The sequence below is a fragment of the Triticum dicoccoides genome, chromosome 1A (assembly GCF_002162155.2).
Source record: "Triticum dicoccoides isolate Atlit2015 ecotype Zavitan chromosome 1A, WEW_v2.0, whole genome shotgun sequence".
Taxonomy (NCBI): Eukaryota; Viridiplantae; Streptophyta; class Magnoliopsida; order Poales; family Poaceae; genus Triticum; species Triticum dicoccoides.
Window position 1 is genome coordinate 260,976,795 of NC_041380.1, and position 18,314 is coordinate 260,995,108.

At 39.1% G+C, this 18,314-nt stretch overlaps 1 protein-coding gene across 2 annotated transcripts in view; it reads right to left on the reverse strand.

Moving 5' to 3' along the window:
* Nucleotides 1–427: 427 nt before the first annotated feature.
* LOC119268039 (midasin-like) overlaps nt 428–18,314 on the reverse strand; it is a 35,350-nt gene continuing 17,463 nt past the window's right edge. The window contains exons 22-66 of one of the 2 annotated variants that reach the window (XM_037549542.1): nt 16,788–18,278; nt 16,529–16,715; nt 16,375–16,440; nt 15,963–16,045; nt 15,650–15,886; nt 15,326–15,461; nt 15,144–15,229; nt 14,983–15,059; nt 14,359–14,500; nt 14,191–14,280; nt 13,211–13,337; nt 12,643–12,797; nt 12,275–12,382; nt 11,446–11,598; nt 11,144–11,323; nt 10,708–10,905; nt 10,505–10,606; nt 10,203–10,430; nt 10,001–10,123; nt 9,657–9,738; nt 9,455–9,582; nt 9,217–9,381; nt 9,054–9,129; nt 8,697–8,809; nt 8,534–8,610; nt 8,339–8,452; nt 8,120–8,188; nt 7,884–8,043; nt 7,143–7,270; nt 6,972–7,069; nt 6,629–6,855; nt 6,240–6,476; nt 6,020–6,146; nt 5,858–5,919; nt 5,616–5,774; nt 5,128–5,346; nt 4,279–4,566; nt 4,039–4,173; nt 3,723–3,929; nt 1,984–3,648; nt 1,587–1,868; nt 1,329–1,508; nt 1,146–1,244; nt 934–1,059; nt 428–843 (exon numbers count right to left, since the gene is read on the reverse strand). In XM_037549542.1, coding sequence (XP_037405439.1) covers nt 811–843; nt 934–1,059; nt 1,146–1,244; nt 1,329–1,508; nt 1,587–1,868; nt 1,984–3,648; nt 3,723–3,929; nt 4,039–4,173; nt 4,279–4,566; nt 5,128–5,346; nt 5,616–5,774; nt 5,858–5,919; nt 6,020–6,146; nt 6,240–6,476; nt 6,629–6,855; nt 6,972–7,069; nt 7,143–7,270; nt 7,884–8,043; nt 8,120–8,188; nt 8,339–8,452; nt 8,534–8,610; nt 8,697–8,809; nt 9,054–9,129; nt 9,217–9,381; nt 9,455–9,582; nt 9,657–9,738; nt 10,001–10,123; nt 10,203–10,430; nt 10,505–10,606; nt 10,708–10,905; nt 11,144–11,323; nt 11,446–11,598; nt 12,275–12,382; nt 12,643–12,797; nt 13,211–13,337; nt 14,191–14,280; nt 14,359–14,500; nt 14,983–15,059; nt 15,144–15,229; nt 15,326–15,461; nt 15,650–15,886; nt 15,963–16,045; nt 16,375–16,440; nt 16,529–16,715; nt 16,788–18,278 — 9,225 coding nt within the window. In that variant the 3' untranslated portion in view covers nt 428–810. Of the gene's footprint in view, nt 844–933; nt 1,060–1,145; nt 1,245–1,328; nt 1,509–1,586; nt 1,869–1,983; nt 3,652–3,722; nt 3,930–4,038; nt 4,174–4,278; nt 4,567–5,127; nt 5,347–5,615; nt 5,775–5,857; nt 5,920–6,019; nt 6,147–6,239; nt 6,477–6,628; nt 6,856–6,971; nt 7,070–7,142; nt 7,271–7,883; nt 8,044–8,119; nt 8,189–8,338; nt 8,453–8,533; nt 8,611–8,696; nt 8,810–9,053; nt 9,130–9,216; nt 9,382–9,454; nt 9,583–9,656; nt 9,739–10,000; nt 10,124–10,202; nt 10,431–10,504; nt 10,607–10,707; nt 10,906–11,143; nt 11,324–11,445; nt 11,599–12,274; nt 12,383–12,642; nt 12,798–13,210; nt 13,338–14,190; nt 14,281–14,358; nt 14,501–14,982; nt 15,060–15,143; nt 15,230–15,325; nt 15,462–15,649; nt 15,887–15,962; nt 16,046–16,374; nt 16,441–16,528; nt 16,716–16,787; nt 18,279–18,314 lie in introns of both variants that reach the window. The other variant, XM_037549535.1, reaches the window with a different exon arrangement.

Genomic DNA, 18,314 nt, shown 5'->3' on the forward strand with positions numbered 1-18,314 from the left:
CCTCCGTTCCTAAATATTTGTCTTTCTAGTCATTTCAAATAAACGTATGTAGACATATTTTAGAGTGTAAATTCACTTATTTTAGAGTGTAAATTCACTCATTTTGCTCCGTATGTGGTTATTTGTTGAAATATCCATAAAGGCAAATATTTAGGAACGAAGGGAGTAGATGCTACTACAAGTTCCTACAAGTACGACACTTATACTCGAGCTACATGCTACTACAAGTTTGAAGCCTCGGGCGACTACTTCAAGTCGGCCACCTAAGTGCCTACAAGCCTCGGGCTACAACAATCACCACTCCTTCAAGAATTCTCCACCCACCACTCCTTCAAGAATTCTCCACCGGGTCATCCCTGAATCCTCTTAGGGCACAAGATAGTGTTGTATGGTGACAATGGCAAGCGATTTTGCATTAATCCCTTGGTATTGCAATGTGCGTTTTACTCAAAATCTGACTTCCCACAAGTCATTTATGTGGAAATGTAGCATATTTCGTACTCCCTCCGTTCCAAATTACTTGTCTTAGATTTGTCCAGATACGGAGGTATCTAGCACTAAAATGAGTCTAGATACATCCGTATCTAGACAAATCCAAGACAAGTAATTCGGAACGGAGGGAGTACAAAGGAATCTTTACACAACAATTTGTTCCGAAGTGTAAAACAAGCTACAACAGGTGTGGTATATTTTGTACAAAACTCGGGACTTTGGACCACTAGTTGTTCCAGTATGAACCTAGAGAACACCCATGGGTTTACAACATCGGGTTCCCTGAGCAATTTGACAAGCTGGCAACGTCCCCAAAGATCATTCGTTCGCGCTCTGCATCAGCTCAAACCACTGCGCAGCAGAAAACAGCATAGATATGAATCCAGCATCCATTTGTTAACTAAGGAATGACATGAGCCAAAAATGTGTGTTGCTCCATACCTGTCTAAGCAAATCGGCCAGTGTGCGAGGAAGCGCTTCAATGTTCTTCAGCATAACATAGTAAGGGAACGGAAATGAGTCCATATATTTTCCCAAGATTAGCTTGTCTCCTTCATAGCATGCTTCCTGGAAAGAAAATGCCGTCAGAATATAAACTACCTAAGTTAGATGGCTGTGCAAAACAATGTCAGTGAAAGTATTGAAGTACACACCAGTGAGTTCATAATGGATTCCTCATGACTATCTAGGAGTACATATGCAATCATTCTCCTTCTGTTTAGAACATTCCTGATACAGCGCCTCAAATTTTCCTGCTCCCATAAAGTAAACTTCAGCACTAAAACAATAAGCATTGTTTAATCCATAAGCAAATATGAAAGAAAAAGTGTTTATACCTTTTCATGGAACTTTCCATCAGATATTACAAGTATGAGTTGCTGAAGTGGATTTTGTCCTGATGGCGTGCGCGACCTTGCCACAGCAGCATCAAGCATTATATTCAGATGCATCAAGAGATCCGCAACTGGTTGATCCTCAATTTTGTTGTCTTGCTCAAAGGACAGACTAGAGATCATCTGCAGAGAGAGAGACAGAGACAGACAGACGTTAGTATTACTCTATTATAACTGACGAAAGCAAAAGAGATGCCCTACCTTGACTCCAGCTTCAGCATTGAAGATCTGATCAAAATCATGCAAGACTTTAACATTCCCTCTTTTCCCGAAACTTGCAACTGCAAACTGTCCAACCTCAAGCTGCGACATGGCCCGGCAAACTGTAACTAATGCTTCAATTGCAACTTTTCCACACTTGCCCTCGGACATGCTTCGTGAGTCATCGACAGCAATAACCACCTGGTAATTTCGTTTATTGGGTTTAGTTCGTCGCAACCATATCTTGTCCCTGCGAAACTGGCTCGCAATATATGGAATGACCTGACAGAAGAAAAAAATAATGTTTGTATAAGTGCACATTCTTGAGAGGGACATCAAGAGAAAAAGAGGAGAGCATGTTACAATGACTGACAAGGGGCAAAGAGAATACAAGTACCTTCTTCATGTTTATTCTCTTTCCAGTTCTGTAATCTCCTTGAAGCTTACTTGCAAGAGTTGGTTCCATGACAAGGCGCAATTGCTCAGCCAGTTCTTGGGACAATTTCATGGTAGCCAGTTCAAGATTTCTCCAGTCCATGATAGTCCTTCCAGTTTCTTCATTAATTATGTCCAGATCCATATGAGTAGACATCTCCCTGTCACTGGTTAGGGCATCCAGCTGAACCATCCTGTCATCTGTCAGACGCTGCTTGAATGAAACAACATCTCCAAAAGTGTCAATTATTTCATCTTGAACCAAATCCTCAATGGATGCATCAGTCTGAATATCTCTTCTCTCCAATCTGTTGGCACTTTCGGACTTGTTGGCACGTGATTGCGAAGTTTGAAGATGGGGCATTTCAGGCTTGTCATCCCCGGGTATCCTCTCATCGGGTTGTTCAACTTCGGCACGGGTTTCATCTTCTAACATAGGTTGCCTGACTTGCAGCTCGTCGTTGATTTGATCAGCTGTCGCATCACCTAATGCTTGAGAGGTGCTCTGCTCACCCTCAGGCACATAACGAAATTCAGTAGCACTCTCATCAATATGGTGTTCAGTTTCGGGTTGATGATCCTGGGTATCATCTGAGACTCTTGCTCGTTCTTTCCAGTCCTCCAATGCGTCCCCAATGCTCCTGAAAGGATTTGTCTGCTTGATGTGTGACGGTGGAGCATCAGGCTGCAACTCTGGCTTGGAGTTGGACAAATTTCTTGAACCTTCACCAGAGTTGGGCATAGAGATTTCCAGACTAGGCACTTCATTACTTGAAAAATCGACAGAAGGAGCAACTCCACTGCTCATGTCCATGCTGTTGGCCAAGTTTGCTTCAGATTCTCTGTTGGAGTCTGTTTCCAATTGGTTGGGTTGTATACCTTGTGAAGGATGTGCAAGTGACTCCATTTTGTCCAACTGTTGCTTCTCCATGTTGTTTGGCTCGACATTTCCATCTTCATCATGATCCCCTTCATTATCAACCACATTGTTACCATCATGTGTGGCATCGTCTTCCTCCATATCTTCTGACGCAACTGCACTATCATCTTCTTGCTGCCCCTCTTCTGGGCCCATATCTTCGTTGTCAGGATTGTCAGCACCCATGCTATCGGTTTGTTCTGCATCATCCATGTTGACATCCTCATCATCATTGTCCAGTTCAGAGAGTTCAGGTCCTGTTCGATCATCATATGCATCAGCTTTGTTCATTACATCATCAGTATTCTCATCAGCATCCTCACAAGCACTTGGTTCATCATCCATATTATTATTCTTGCCTTGCTCGTTATCATCTGTCTCCACGGGATCTGTCTCCATGGGACATTCGTCCTTAGCACGCAATTCCCTATCATTCTCATCTGCCCCCTTGGCTAATGAACCCGACTCATACTTCTCGTCAGACGTCTTAGAATCATCATCTTCATTCTTGTCCCAGGATTTCTTGGCAACCATTTCACTGGCATCACCAGTGTCACCCATCTGATTATCCAAGTTGTCTTCACCCTCGCTGCCCGAGTCATTGCTTTCATTCTCAGAAACATCAGCTAATTCAGCAGCAAAATCTCCTTCCATTTCAATTGCTTGATCATCATCCTTAGGAGTTTGATCTGCCTTACACTGAGCATCCTGCTAAATATCAGCAGACGGGTTAGCTTCACTAAAAGAATCTAAGATTAAAACTATTGTTCAAACACACTAACCATTTCATTGGTGCCCTCAAGTTGTGATATATCATCAATTTTAGAGCTTGCACTCTCTTGACCTTCCCCCTCACCCATGCCAGTTCCAGTTCCTGTTGCATCTTTCTGTCCGTCTGAAGCATCTTCAGCTGCATCTTCGACACAACCAAAGCCCTCCGCACATAGATAAATAAAAAGATCCCCGAGTGCATGAGTCATTTCAGATGTCTGGAACCATTAGGGGAAAAAGCCAATGAGAAGGGGGGGAGGGGGATCATTACAATCAAAGCAGGGGAAAAGGACAAGTAAAACTTTACTAAACCAAAGACAAGCTTACTCTTCTGTGAGCTTCCAAAAGTTCAGAAAGTATGCCTTCGGCTGATGACAGGATCACACGCAGCAAAACACGAAGATGCATTAACTGCGCCTCTATTATAGAACACATCTCAGGTTTGTAGTCCAACAATTTCCTCTGTTGGGTAACAATAAGGATCAGATGGCAAAGCAAAAAAATCCATAGGTATTAAAGGTGAAGGAACACACACCAAGAAGACAAACAAAGGGCGAAGGAACATACCACTAAAACAGAAAGATTTTCACCAGCGTCACAGACATGGTCCATTTGAAGATTCATGACATACGAATGCAAAATATCTTTCCAGGAAGTAATATTTCCCTCTAAGGAGGGTTCTTTAGTTTCATCAACGGATCTCCCAAGACCAGTGAGCTGTCCTACAACACCGACAGCTAGTGCGAAAGTTTCCTTAAAAGCTTCTGTGTATGAATCTTCAGGCTTTTGTTCATCAGAGAATAGTCCATGCTTGTCTTTAAGTTCTCTAGAGAAACTCTCTGTTGCTATCTTCCCCTACACGACATTAACCCATGCTTAAGAACCAAACATCCATACAACACAAATGAAATGCATCAAATAGTAACACATGAGAAATTCCTCAAGCATGATTGCAAAATGAAGAGACAGAAATTTGAAATAACTATATCCATACAGGAGCAAGATATTATTAGTCCACCTGCTGCAACATCAGACCAAAACATAAATTCTTCTTTTTCTGCATTTTGGGGATGCCTATAGTAAAAAAAGTGTTCTGTAGTGCATAAAATAGGAAGAAGTCTACCAGTCACCCAGCAAAACAGGGCAACTGAAAATGTTACATAACTCTCAGTAACATTTTTGCAGGACCTACACCTCTTAAGCATACTAGAGGAAAAACTAATAAGCATATCACCAGTACAACAATCCAAACACCAAGCATCCTTTGCATTACACGTCTTAAGCATACTAGAGGAAAAACTAATAAGCATATCACCAGTACAACAATCAAAACACCAAGCATCCTTTGCATTACACGTCTTAAGCATACTAGAGGAATAAAATTAAGTATCCTTTGCACTGGTAATTAACACGAACCTTGTCCAGTAACTCTTCGAAACGAGAGAGCAGAACTTTCTTCACAGATCTCAGTGAAACATCCTGGTGGCATAAAACCTGTATATCCTCTCTAAATGTGTCGACAAGCTGGCAATTTGCAGCAACAAGTTGCTCCATCTCTATTGTAGCAAGAGGCATATTTTTGTGGGCACCAGCAAGGATATTGTTGGATCCAACTAAGAATTTGTCTAATAAATCCTGCAAAAAAATAGAACAGAATTATTAACTTATTCGAAGAATATTCGGCTCAGATGGAGCAACTTGTTATAGTACTCAAAGAATATCCGGCTCAAGTTATTGGACCAAAAAGGCACATTGCAATGTCATCAACTTATTCGAAGCATGCATAAAAAATAAGGCATAAATTCTCAGATGACAACCAAAAGGACCCCTACCGTTCCTGGTTTCAGCTAGCTCGTACACATACGATACGCAAGCTGTAAGTGTCAAGAAACAAACAATCTTACCTTGGATTCAGAAAATCTTGTAATAAACTTCCCCACAAGAGTTGACATCGCGGCAACTTCTACTTCAAAGTTGTCACAGGAGGCATGATGAGAACCTTTGAAGGTTTTGAGCAACAAGTTGGTGTCCATGGCCATAGCTAGCACATTGTCAAAAAATTGCTACATAAAAAGTGCAAAAACACGTGTCAATTAAATACATAGAATCCATACAACTTCAAAGCTTGAAGTAGTGGAAATCATACCTTTTGCTGCCACATGGAAATTAGCAGTACATTTTGGCAGGATGATAGAGATTCACTCTTCCCTACAAAAGGATAAGTCATAAGTTTTCACTTAGGATAAGTCACAAGTTTCACTTACTTAAATATATAACAGGAAAAGAAAAGGCACAGATCTAGAGGTACCTCCTGAACCTAATAATAAGATCATATGCCGGAACTGGTTCAGCTGCTCAAATAGATCATAAGCAAGATGTCTTTGTTCACATAACGTAGTCAAAAGATGGTACATAAAGGACGCAGCCTTATTAACCTGCAAAAGATGGCTCAACCAATTAAACCATAAACACGAATTCGATAATGCATCATCTGTGGCATCAAAACAACAAAACGTAAAGGAACTAACCTCTTGCAAGTCTAGATCTTTGTTAAATTTCAAGGAAATTTGCCTAAGTTGTTGCACCGTTGCCAAACATCTGAAGTACTGCTGATTTGCAAGCTTCCAGTTATTTGCGCCCAATAGAGTAGAATGAATAGTGCTAACATCTTCACACGCTTTTTGCGTGATCACTTGGAGTAAATGTGTTGTGTTGTATGACTGCTCCAAAAACAATGGGCTTGGTGCATCCAACTCGTTTCCCCACTAGAAGACATTAAGTTGTCAGAGTCAATTTTGCAGACAAAAATCAAGACAACATTAAAATAAATAAATTTCTTTTAATTTCACATCACAGCATTCAACAGCCAAACAACATATAGCGCAAGTGGAAAATCAGTTTTTGCCATTAGCAGTACCTCATGACTAATTGGCCTGTGCTTTGAGAGTCCACATTCCTCAAGTGTCTTGAACAAACTGGACAAAGCAGTTTTCTTCTGGTTCTTTTTACCATGCTTCAGTATAGAACCAAAATCAGCCGCGTTACAAATCCTCTCAAGTGCATACCAAAAGAATTTCAATTTGTCGTTGAGTTCAGCTTCATCTTGTTGGTGGTCCATATTGTGCACAACAGCATACACAGATTCTGTGAACAAAAAGAACAATGGTTCACAATAATAACACACACTAAAGGAAAATGAAGGGACAAAACACGTGGGAAAAGAACAAGTTTCCACAGAGGGGTGGGTGGGGGGTTATCACCTTTCACGTTGGGAACTGCAGCAGCACTATCGTTTGCATGCAATAATGTTTGCAATGACAGAGAAGCCTGGCTTTTCCACTTGTTGTACCACAAAAACCTGGAAGAAAGAGGGGAACCTAAGAACATGCAATGGTGCAGATTAAATAAATATATGGTCCTTATGGGACAACCTTTCACTAAGTTTCTCCGTGTCAACAGGAAACTGTGATTCAGGTATCTCAGGATCAAGCCAGCATGGAACTTTTCTTGCTGTAGCCTCTTCATTCAGTAGGGTAATAACAGGTTTCTTCAAAATATCCTATAAAAAGGTAAACTGCCCAATAAATGTATTTTCCAAAATTGTTATTGAAGATAAGCATAAATGTCAGAACAATGGAGCACTAAGCAATACACCCTTTATTCCTGTATGCAGGATGCATTAGGTTTTGTTAATATAAGGCTTTGGACATTACTCCATTAATACATGTTTATATGATACAAATCAAAATTACCAGTAGGTACTTTTGAAAACGGATCTAGTGATACCAATTTAATGTCAATAATTCTTTTATGGAACACATAAAGTAATTCTTGGTGTGAAAACATTGTATTCACGAAACTTAATATGCCCTGCATACGGAAAGAGAGGGAGTGGTAGTTTAGAAACCCTATTATACATGATTGCTTCGATAATGGCAAAAAGACTAATGGAAGTGACGACTAGCAGAAAAATGTTTCTGTTGTAATTACAACTAGAGATCATTCGAGAGGAAATTTCCAACTAGAAATGTAACTAAGTAATTCAATTGACTGTTGTTTGATGGGCACAATAGGGTTGCAGAAGAAGCCCTATTCACAGTAACAGAATAAGCTAAGCTGCCCTAGCAAATTCATTCACATGAAAATAACCACAGTAAGCAATTAGTACATACATTGAACCGTTGCAGAAGCTTAAAAATTTTCTGCCTCGTCCTCTTGAAATTTTCAATCGAAGCAAGACTGTATGGATCTTGATCCCATCGATAAAGCTTAACCTGATCCTTCAACTCCTTTTCAACTGATTCTTTACTGACCTCAATTTGCCGAAGAACACTGAGGAGCAAAAAAACCTATTATAATCAACCATTAAGAAATGAGCTAGCAATAACTTCACGTGACAAAAACTTACAGTGACAAAAACTGCATGTAGTAACCAAACACGTTGTACAGAATGTTCTGGATTTTCTTCACTGGAGTACTGCCAAGAGAGAGAGAAGATATTAATATATTAAGGCACATTTTGAGAATGAAGGGACCAGTTTGAAAAATATCAGAGATGCAAAAACACGAAAAACCCAACTTCCATAAATAACATGAGATCAACTACACAGCAAACTCTAGACCTCACCTTAAATAAACACCCACACTAGAACCATCAGAAAATTCACCATGGAAGGCAAGGAGGAGATGCAATCGTGTCTTGAATTCTCCAAGATTTGATGTTTGGACGAACTCCTCTATGCTGCATTTTGGATCAAGCTAACATAAGAAAATATAGACAGAGACATGAACAGAGAACAAATGCAGAAGCACTGAAGCATACCTCTTGATTATAGACAAATCATCATTCGTTGGAATGTCACAAGACTTTGAAAGCAATGCTCGCAGTGGAAACCATAGCTGCACAGGTCCAACAATATATTATGTTGAGCAAAACTGAAACTATTAATAAACTATAATGGCACGCAAATTAAATACAAACTCACTTTTGCAGCATTAGTTTCATACTTTCCCTGGACCTCCTCAAGCAGGATAGGCCAACATTCTAACTCAAGCCTTTGCCATGAAGATAGAAGCATGAATATTGGTGGAAGATGATCTGTGGGGGAAAGAATTAGAGCAATTGAACAGCATAGCTTCGATTTACCAGAGATTTGAGATGCTGGAAATGTTACGGCCGTAATACAAAACAAATTATACGATTTTACCACAAAAATTTTACAGCACGTAAGCACAAGTAAATAAACAGTCCTACATTTTACAGTATACGATGTTACCACCTGAACACAAAGGTGGGAATGAGAAACTAGAATTCATCTTGCTACTGAAGATTCAGCCTTTACCTTTAAGAAAAAACTTGGAGTCATTTTCCTGCAATGTTTGAGCTTTCCCAGCCAAAAGTTGCAATCCAAGTAAGACCTGCAAAAATAAGGGGGCAGTAGACAAGGATAGCTTAGTATTGAGCAGCAAATTAGTATTATACAAGCAATTTATTGGGTACCAGACCTTAGAAAGTGGAGCACTCAGGGGCATTGCTAAAAGGGAAGCAATTATCTCCAATATTTTCAGTAAACCTGGATGATCAGGCCACTCGTCTAAAAAGGTCCTAACTTTCTCTTGAAGTGCAGTTAGTGGCTCAACCATTTTGAATAAAACAGGAGGATTCGGGTCCTGCAAATAAGCAAGTAAACTTAGTAAGAAGGAACGACTGGGTATCAAAGGTATAACTTGCAGGACTCGATACCTTGTAAGCATTATAACTATTGCTGCCTAGAGAGGCTGCACAGGTTCGCTGATATTCTAGACAAACACGGAGTAAATGCTCAGGCATGAGTTTCTCATCTAGTGTTGAAGAAGTCAATTCTGGCAGGCCTGGAAAATGATATCAAAAATCAGCAAAGAGTCCAGCATACACCACTGTCTGAAATCATAGTCCATGTACATACCTTTCAATATTCTTGCACCAAAATCGTACGAATCTACAAAAGACTTAAGTTTCTGCTGATCACTAATTTGGAATCTTTCAGTCTGAAACAAATACATCAAGAAAAATATTAGTTAGCTATGAGAATGTACAAATTTTTCAGTCTGAAGTTCCTGCGTTCATCTTATTTATTATCTTGGCCTCCTATGCCAAAGAAATTACCATCTAAAAGAAGGTCAGAAAGACAACACCCAACAAAGGTCAAGAAAATTATCAACTACTGTTACCGTGAGCATCCATATAGGCATTCGAACTGATCATGAAAGTTAACAGAAGATGCATCTTCTTTCTCATGTTACTATTTACCTTTTCAACAAGATCAGGAGATCCAAACAATTGGTTATGTGTTAATATAATACATTTCAGAGCAGACTCTGGAACAAGATCCCATTTGTCTTCAACAGAACCATCATCTTCGTCACTTCTCTCCTGAATAAAACAATAGTGTTCAATAAAAATATAAAATGAAAATACAAGCACTAGTAAGGAATACAGAACATTGGAATACCATAATTTTGAAAAACTCAAGCTCCAATTTTTCTTCATTATCTGGACCAGCATTGCCATCAGAGTCTATATCTGAAATTGAAGGCACATCTCCTTCAAAGATGTCCTGTATATCGATGATACGGGACCTGAACTTGTAATACTGAGAACCATCATTTTCCCTAGCCTTCACGCTAGATTTCATATTGATCCACATGCTTTCAAAATAATCGAAGATCTTCTTCAAAGACTGGAAAGAGAAACTGGTAAGACACACATTATTTCAATTCGAGGTTTATTAACCATGACGATAGGAGTACATACCAGATAAGAAGTTTTATCCATGATAAGGGAATGAAAGATACGGTATGTTGTCCGTACTAAAGAAACATGATGAAATGTTACTAGCATCTGCGAATGGGATCTCTGCAATCAGTACAGAAAACACTTACAAACAGCTTCATTCTCCAAATACTTATAATCTACAGAAGCATAAAATTGGATAGAAGACGGTTCAATTAACTAACCACTTCATCTGCAACTTCGCCAACATTTAACTGACTCGACACACGAGACAGCTTCTCCAATATATCTACATCATTGAACTCACTGTATTGAGTTTCCAATTGATCACCCATTGAATAATTTGTTAAATCTGGAACGCCCACTACAGTCATTCCAGCAACATGTCCATTGGGAAACTGCATAAAAGTAAAAACTGCACCCTGCAGAGCAGAAAATGATAACAGTACAGCCATAAGCACCATATATTCATTGAGTGTGTTCCTATTAACATTAACCAGGGACATTATATTGCTTCACAACATCTTCAAACAGATGTGAACTATTGTTTGGTGAAGAACAAATTTGACTATATGAAGTGCACTCTAGACATTATATTCTAAAAGATTGTCCATGGAAGAAACTTGCATATTTCAACTTCAGCTGCAAACATATACATACCAGAACTTTTTCAATATCATCTTCTTTCACCTTCTTCAAATATTCTCTCTCAAGAGAACCAGATAGAGCAATTGCCAAGCCAAGTTTCATTTCGTATACGGCAACTTGCACTGGCTGAATCAAATCCACATATTCCCCATACTCTTCTGTCAGCCTCTTAATAAAGTTTCTTGATGTTATCTGTCATAGAATGATTGCACGACCAATCAATTTTAACTGCAGTTATGAGGAGTGGAAGAGAAGAATAAAAACAGCCCCATGGCTATAGCTAAGACATTAAAATCAGTCCCAACAAATCTCACCTGCCAATTGCAGATTCTGTTGACCTCCAATTGCCCAGCACCATTGCAGTTTAAATGAACTAACAGATCCTTGCAGTCAGACAACCGTCCCTCAAACTCACAGCATGCTGCAATCAAACTCTTGTGTTTAGACTGTCGAGGTCGAAATACAACCTGCAATAGTGTATGAGGACAAGTAAGAATCTCGTCCATTTGCATGCATAGATTACATAATGCAAGATTCAATAATCAAGTTGAGGGCTTGGCATGCTTCATCTTATGCAATAGCCAATCGATCCAAACATTTAGAGATAAATTTCATATTAGCCAGCTATTCCAGCTTGTAGCATCACCAATTCACCACCATGGCCAAGAAAGCACCGTAGCACCATATCACAGAGAAAACAATGTACATTATGCATTTTATCAATAAAAAAAAGCACATGCATACAAAATTGAATAATCATGTTGAGGGCTTGGCATGCTTCATCTTGTGCAATAGCCAAGCGATCCGAACATTTAGAGATAAATTTCATATTAGCCGGCTTTCCACAGCTTGTAGCATCACCAATTCACTACCATGGGCAAGAAAGCACCGTAGCACCATATCACAGAGAAAACAATGTACATTGTCATGTTACTTTCGGAGATAGGACATTCATCTAGCTGTGAAACATGAATATTTACAATAGTGCATCCAATTCCTGACCAGCAAAGAATTAAGAAGTGAAAGAAAAAACTAGCAGCATGGTAGAATCGGCAAGATACCACGGGATTAAAAAAAGTATGAAACATCTAGAACTTAGAATTGAACTGCAAGCTCTGGGTGCTATGCTATTATAAACAGAACCTTTGACCGGAGATTCTTCTCTTCAGTTTTCAGCTCTTGCATTAACTTCTGATCATGACAATCTCCTGCTAAGTTAGAGCCCGCCAATTCTTCACATTCATGACGAACCTATTAGAAAAAAGATGTCATAAATTTACTTGACCTTTTCTTGAGTAAAGACAATGTCTTATGAACACCCTCTAGGTATATGATTTTATAAAACAATCAAAATACAGTTTCAGCACTAACAAAATAGCAATGACTTTATATGAATGACTGATACAACATAGAAAGTTGGATTATATGAGTTCACGATGCTTGCATTGCACCATACTGTATAGCACAAAACAGCTTACAGGAGCTATGTGCCATAAACAAGAGATTTTTACCTTTCCCTTGAGATCTAGGAGTGAAATCTTCTCCAGAATCTGAGAATGCATAAAAGCAGATAGGAACGCAGGATCTGGATTGTATGAGCTCAACAATAGCTGGAAACGCAACATCCCAATATATACCCAGGCAGCCCCAAGATGCAATAAAGAGTCTGCAAGCCCAAAAAGATAATTAAAAATAAGTGCACAGCGTCTGCTAAAATGAATAATCAGAAACAACAAAGAGAGCAGAATTCAAAATATTGTAGCAAGCCCTTCACGTTGAGACAGCCTGTTGCGGAATAACATGTATGAAGGATTTGTAAACTGTAATGGGTGGTGCTGTGCCTAAGTGTTCTCCGTAGTCACTCTTTATCCTGTGCTAAACAGGATACTATCTCAACAACTCATCAGGCCAGAAAGCAGCACATAATTGAGCTAACCAATGTAAATCCATATATATTCCGTTAAAAAAGCAAATACATATATCATACCAGCAAGTTTAGACACTGTTGAGGCTGAATTGGTAAACTTGCGTATATCACAAATCATTCATTCTAGTTCTAGAGATCCAAAAAGAACATACCACGCGAGTACGATGAGTACAACTCCAGAAGCAGGGACCCTATGAGTTTATTTGACCCTGAGAATGAAGCAAGTACTCCATGACTTGATGAAGATAACAATGCACAAGCAGTATGGAGGCATTTATCCTGCGATAGAGCGACATGTCAAGAAGAATGCAAGGCCAGAAAATTGTTTCAAGAAAAACAAAAGGTCGGCAATCAAGGGTACCATCTACCAAGATGTACTGTGATTATTAGTGACAATGGAAGACGCCACATAAGAAGAAATTACAAAGACCATAATATGATGAAGTTCAGAAATTACCCTGTATAATGTTGGTCGATTATGTTCACATTACTCAGCACCTAAGAACAAAACCTACAACCATACTAACTTGTGTTGCTTTGGATGCACACAGGCATCGGTGTGAAAGGATTTCTTGTTTGCCATTTACGTGACTGTAGACAATCCTTCAGTTTTTTACTTGTTTTGCCCTTATTAACTACCCATCTTTCAATCCCCAATACCAATAAGAATTTAATAGGCACATCTGGTGAAAAACTTGTCCTTGGAAAACATATCGAAAAGTATTCGCAACAAAAGCTTCCAGTGATGACATATATTTGGATTGAGATAATATTTGTTAGATTTCTATGCTAAAATATAACCCACGGTTCAGGTTTCAAGCATGAAAGCTGGTAATCGCAGTAAAAAACAAGTGTGTACAGGAATTCAAGGTCACCATTATCATTCATTATGTAGTGTGCCCACAAATTTTCCAAACAGAAATTAATAAATTTCAACAGTAGCTTAAAATCTAAACCATAAAATGTCCCAAATAAACGCTGGCGGAGTCTCTGGCATAGAAAATGCACTTCCGCGTGTCAGCTAAAATGGTGGCTATGATTAGAATTAAAAGAATGTAAATAAAGTACATGCAACTCGCAAGTAATGTGGTACACAAGACTTTAAACAACATCACAAGGATGATACACAAACCTCCAGATGATGTTCCGATTGTTGAAACAGGATGTGCTCCAACTGGCTGTACTCTTCTGGCTTGAAATGCTTCTTATGGGCAAATATGATCTGCAACAGATTGTCAGAACTCAGAACAACAACTAAAAGGGATGGTTGCAAACCAAACAGGGATAGATAGAACATTACCTGTTTGAAGAGGGAATCAGCAGCAGAATAGAGACCACCAACTAAGTTTCCCGCATACGAGACACCTTCCCAGAGACTTCTAGATGACATTCTAAGCATTAAACTGTTCTTCTGATAATCCATCACACATAAATCACCGCGGCTGCAGAAACAGACAAACAATAAGAATATTGTCATCCTGTAGAGCATGTACAATGGGGTGTTGTCAGCTTTCTCTTAGGGATGCCACGTAGGGTAACTGCTAAGTTGGAAGAGAGAAAATAAATAAGGGGTGTCCCTTCTCTTTACTAAGAGATGACCTCTTAGCGCTTAAGATAAGACATTTTTCTCCATTGTACCACTACCAGATGTCATCTCTTAGTCATACGTTTGCTTATTTAATTTTGATCACCACATAATTCTAGGCGCATGCAAAAAGTAACTGCAACAGATAACACTAAAGAGATAAACCATTGTATAATGTGCTTTTATTGTCATAACTAGATGAAGACATGGAGGCTTAAACAGAGGACTGCCTTCTCAACCACTGTGCATGCCCTTAAGGCACAAATATCAGCATAATCACCTCCAAGCAGTAGCGCATAAATGAGAAACAAGGAACAAGCACTATGTGAGATGACATACATAATAGTATTGATGGCGTCCATTTTTGTCAGGTGTGCTAGATCAGAGGTTTCATCGTGTGTAAGAGGGAACAGGGCCTGAAAATGAATAAAATCATGAGGAAAGAATCATGGTTGTATTAAAATACTTACGGAACTGTATGTAAAATCTAAGAGAAAAACCTTTGGACTTCCAGAGCAATAAGTCCACAGAGACGTATGATAGTTGTACCATATTTCAAGAAGCGAGCTAGCAAATTTTGCATCGACTGCACAGCATTTAAGTGTCAACTTCAAGTTATAACCCAAAAAACAGACACATAACTGATATGAGTTGCACCCAAAGTAGAGATATTGATTTTTACCATTCTCAACTGTGTCCCAGGTATGATGAATCCACCAAACGATCTTATGCTGGGTAAACTCCAAAGGAGATCTTGACGATAACTCCAATGAGTAGTCAATAGCATATGTAAGCAGGGCTTCTGAGTTTGCTATACTCTGTGTAGCAAAAGAAAAAACTGCATAGTATTACAAATGTCTGCCTCCTACTGATATCTCACAGAAATTATTCAGTTATCATGGGAAAGAATAGACAACAAATATAATGGGTTCAAGAGCAACAAATTGTATGATCGATCAATGGAGAGGACAAAATCATCCAAAAGTTAAGTGAGAGGGAGAGAGACCTGGCGAATTTGAGAAGAATCTATTTGTATCCACTTGGATAGGCATTGAAGTAAAGCAGTGTCCAAGTTCAAGCTCTTCAAATTGAGCAAAGGAAGACTCGCTAACCAACCATTGAAACCACAAGTGTTACACAAGATATCAGATGAGACTGAGCAACAGACTTTAACTTCAGCATTGGAAGTCTTCAACAATAATCCTAGATTATTCCTCTCATACTCAACCTTTTGAACAAGACTCTACATCAGGAAAATGAAGTAAGACAAACAGTTGAGGATAAAGCCATCTTAGGAAAACTACAGGTAACTAAAAAACCTTATGAATTTCATCCAACTGGGCCAGAACTGTCGACTCCTCTTCCTCAGGCTCAGATACAGCACATAAAGCTATATAAACACCTTGACACAAAAACAATAGTCATAAAGGGTTAATGGGTCAGAATGTTTCAAACTGGTAATATTATACTTAGCAAATGAAGTGAAAATACATATTAAGAAAGCAACTAGACCTTCGTCAGTTAAACAAAATTGTGTTTCAGCTACATCTAAAGATCAAACCACAACTAACATAAGAGAAAAAGAAGATAAAGTATATTGCCGAACATAAAAATAAAAATGAGGAAAACTCTTCTTTATAATAAGTGTAGCTCTTCCTACAAGTCCTCCGTATAATACCCTAGAAAAAGTATTAGCATCAAGGAGATCTCTTGGAATAATAACAGGAGTACCTTCCAACGCAAGGCATCTAAGATCCTGATTGGCTGACAACATGGCATCAATTATTTGTTGCTTATCTGCAAGCAGCAAAAGGTAATTAAATTTGGATGGGACCAAGATAAGAACAAGTGATTCTTTTTAGCTGCCAAATCTGCAATATATTACCATCAAGCTGTTTCTTTGAAAGATTCTTGCATGGCCAAACAGCTGCAGAAAATGCTACAATTTCTTGGAATTTGTAGAAGACTCTTCCAGATGATGGTACAAGAGGATGGCCACCATGGATCCACAAAGTTGGTTTGCTATTTTGTGAATTGAAATCTTGGAGGTTGTTCAGATTGACGCTTTCCATCTGTATGATTGTGATGTCAGTTCACAATCATAGTATATTACCAAGAAAAAAATGATAATGATTATAACTTACCAGAAAGATACCAACTACTTCTGGGAATTTTGGCTGCAGCTTCAGAATTTCCTTCCTCAGAAGATTCCAAACAACTGGTAAGCCCTCAAACTGAGACGAGACTATCATCTTCCATATTGATCTGTGATAATCCAGGATACGAGTGTATATCTGCAGCAGCTTCCGAGAGCTCACAATCAACTTGAGTACCTCATCCTCCAAGCATCTGAGGGACTTCAATGCCGGCAACAAAGCAGCTTTTAGAACACCAAAATCAGGAAGAACTGTCTCAGATTGCCATTGCCATAATGTAAGCCGCAACAAGTTCAAACCATTAAGAGCCTTATGAAGCCGCTTTTGGCAAGTTTTAAGGGTGTCACAACCAGCCATATCCAGCAACCTCGTCGACAGCAATGGAATAGGATGAACAGCATCAACCTTGTGATAAGCAGTTATTTCCCCATAACATTCGAGGATGCTATGCCAGACAGGATGCTCGGATTCTTGCTTAAGAATATTACCATAGTTTTCAAAGAAGCTGCAGTATGGCTGGAGCAGACCATTATACCATTTAAACCATATCCCATACAAATCAAGATCGCTCTTCGTAGATTGCTCCATTACCCAGTTTGCGGCAATGAAAAGCATCTGATCAGCTAACTCTGAATTAAATCCCCCAGTTGCACGAGTCTTAAGAGAATGCTGACCGGACAAAGTCGGAAATTGCAGTGCATATAAGCTTGAAGCAGGAAGAACATATGGATGGATGTTACTAGGTCCTATTAAGGATGAACTACCTTCCAAATTGTTTAGTTGATAAGCAGCATACTGGGCACCCAATGATTGTAGATACATGCAGTTTCTTTGGACACAAGATTCTTTCGAGTACCAAATAAAATCCCTTAGTTTCAGTTCAATTGGCCAACCACCAGGCAAGGACAACGAAAAATCACAAGGCAAACCAGCTGAACAACCGTCAACATTGGTCAAAAACCTTAATTTTCCCTCCTCAACAACATCAGATCCACTAACTTGACCCAACGAGGGTAGGTAAGTGTGTTCCCAACTTAGATGTAGGCTCCAACTAAGCTGATTTCCTTTAATAAGAAGTTGTTGGAACAGTTGAACCCATCGTGTGATCTCAAGAATGGTAATATTTATACCAAGACGTAATCCCGCAGCTTTTGCATAGAGGTGTGCTTCAGTCATTGATGAAATCAATTCCATTCTAGGTATACCACAAGAAATTAAAAATCTTGTCACGTCCTTCCTCTCACTAGTCTCAGGCACATTCGGGCACCCTTCCAGACACCGACTTTGCTCCATCAGAAATATCTCCACTCCTCTATTTCGCATGGCTCTTGAAACTTCACCATACTTCGCATTAACTGTCAAAAACATTCTGAAGTTAGTATGAGCCTTCAGAACTACAGGATTTCCATCAACGAGACCACATTCATTCACTACAATGGACCTTTCTTTCTCAAACAAAGAATTTATTCTATCAAGTACCTGAAAGATCAAAGAAACAAAAATTAGCAAAACCAA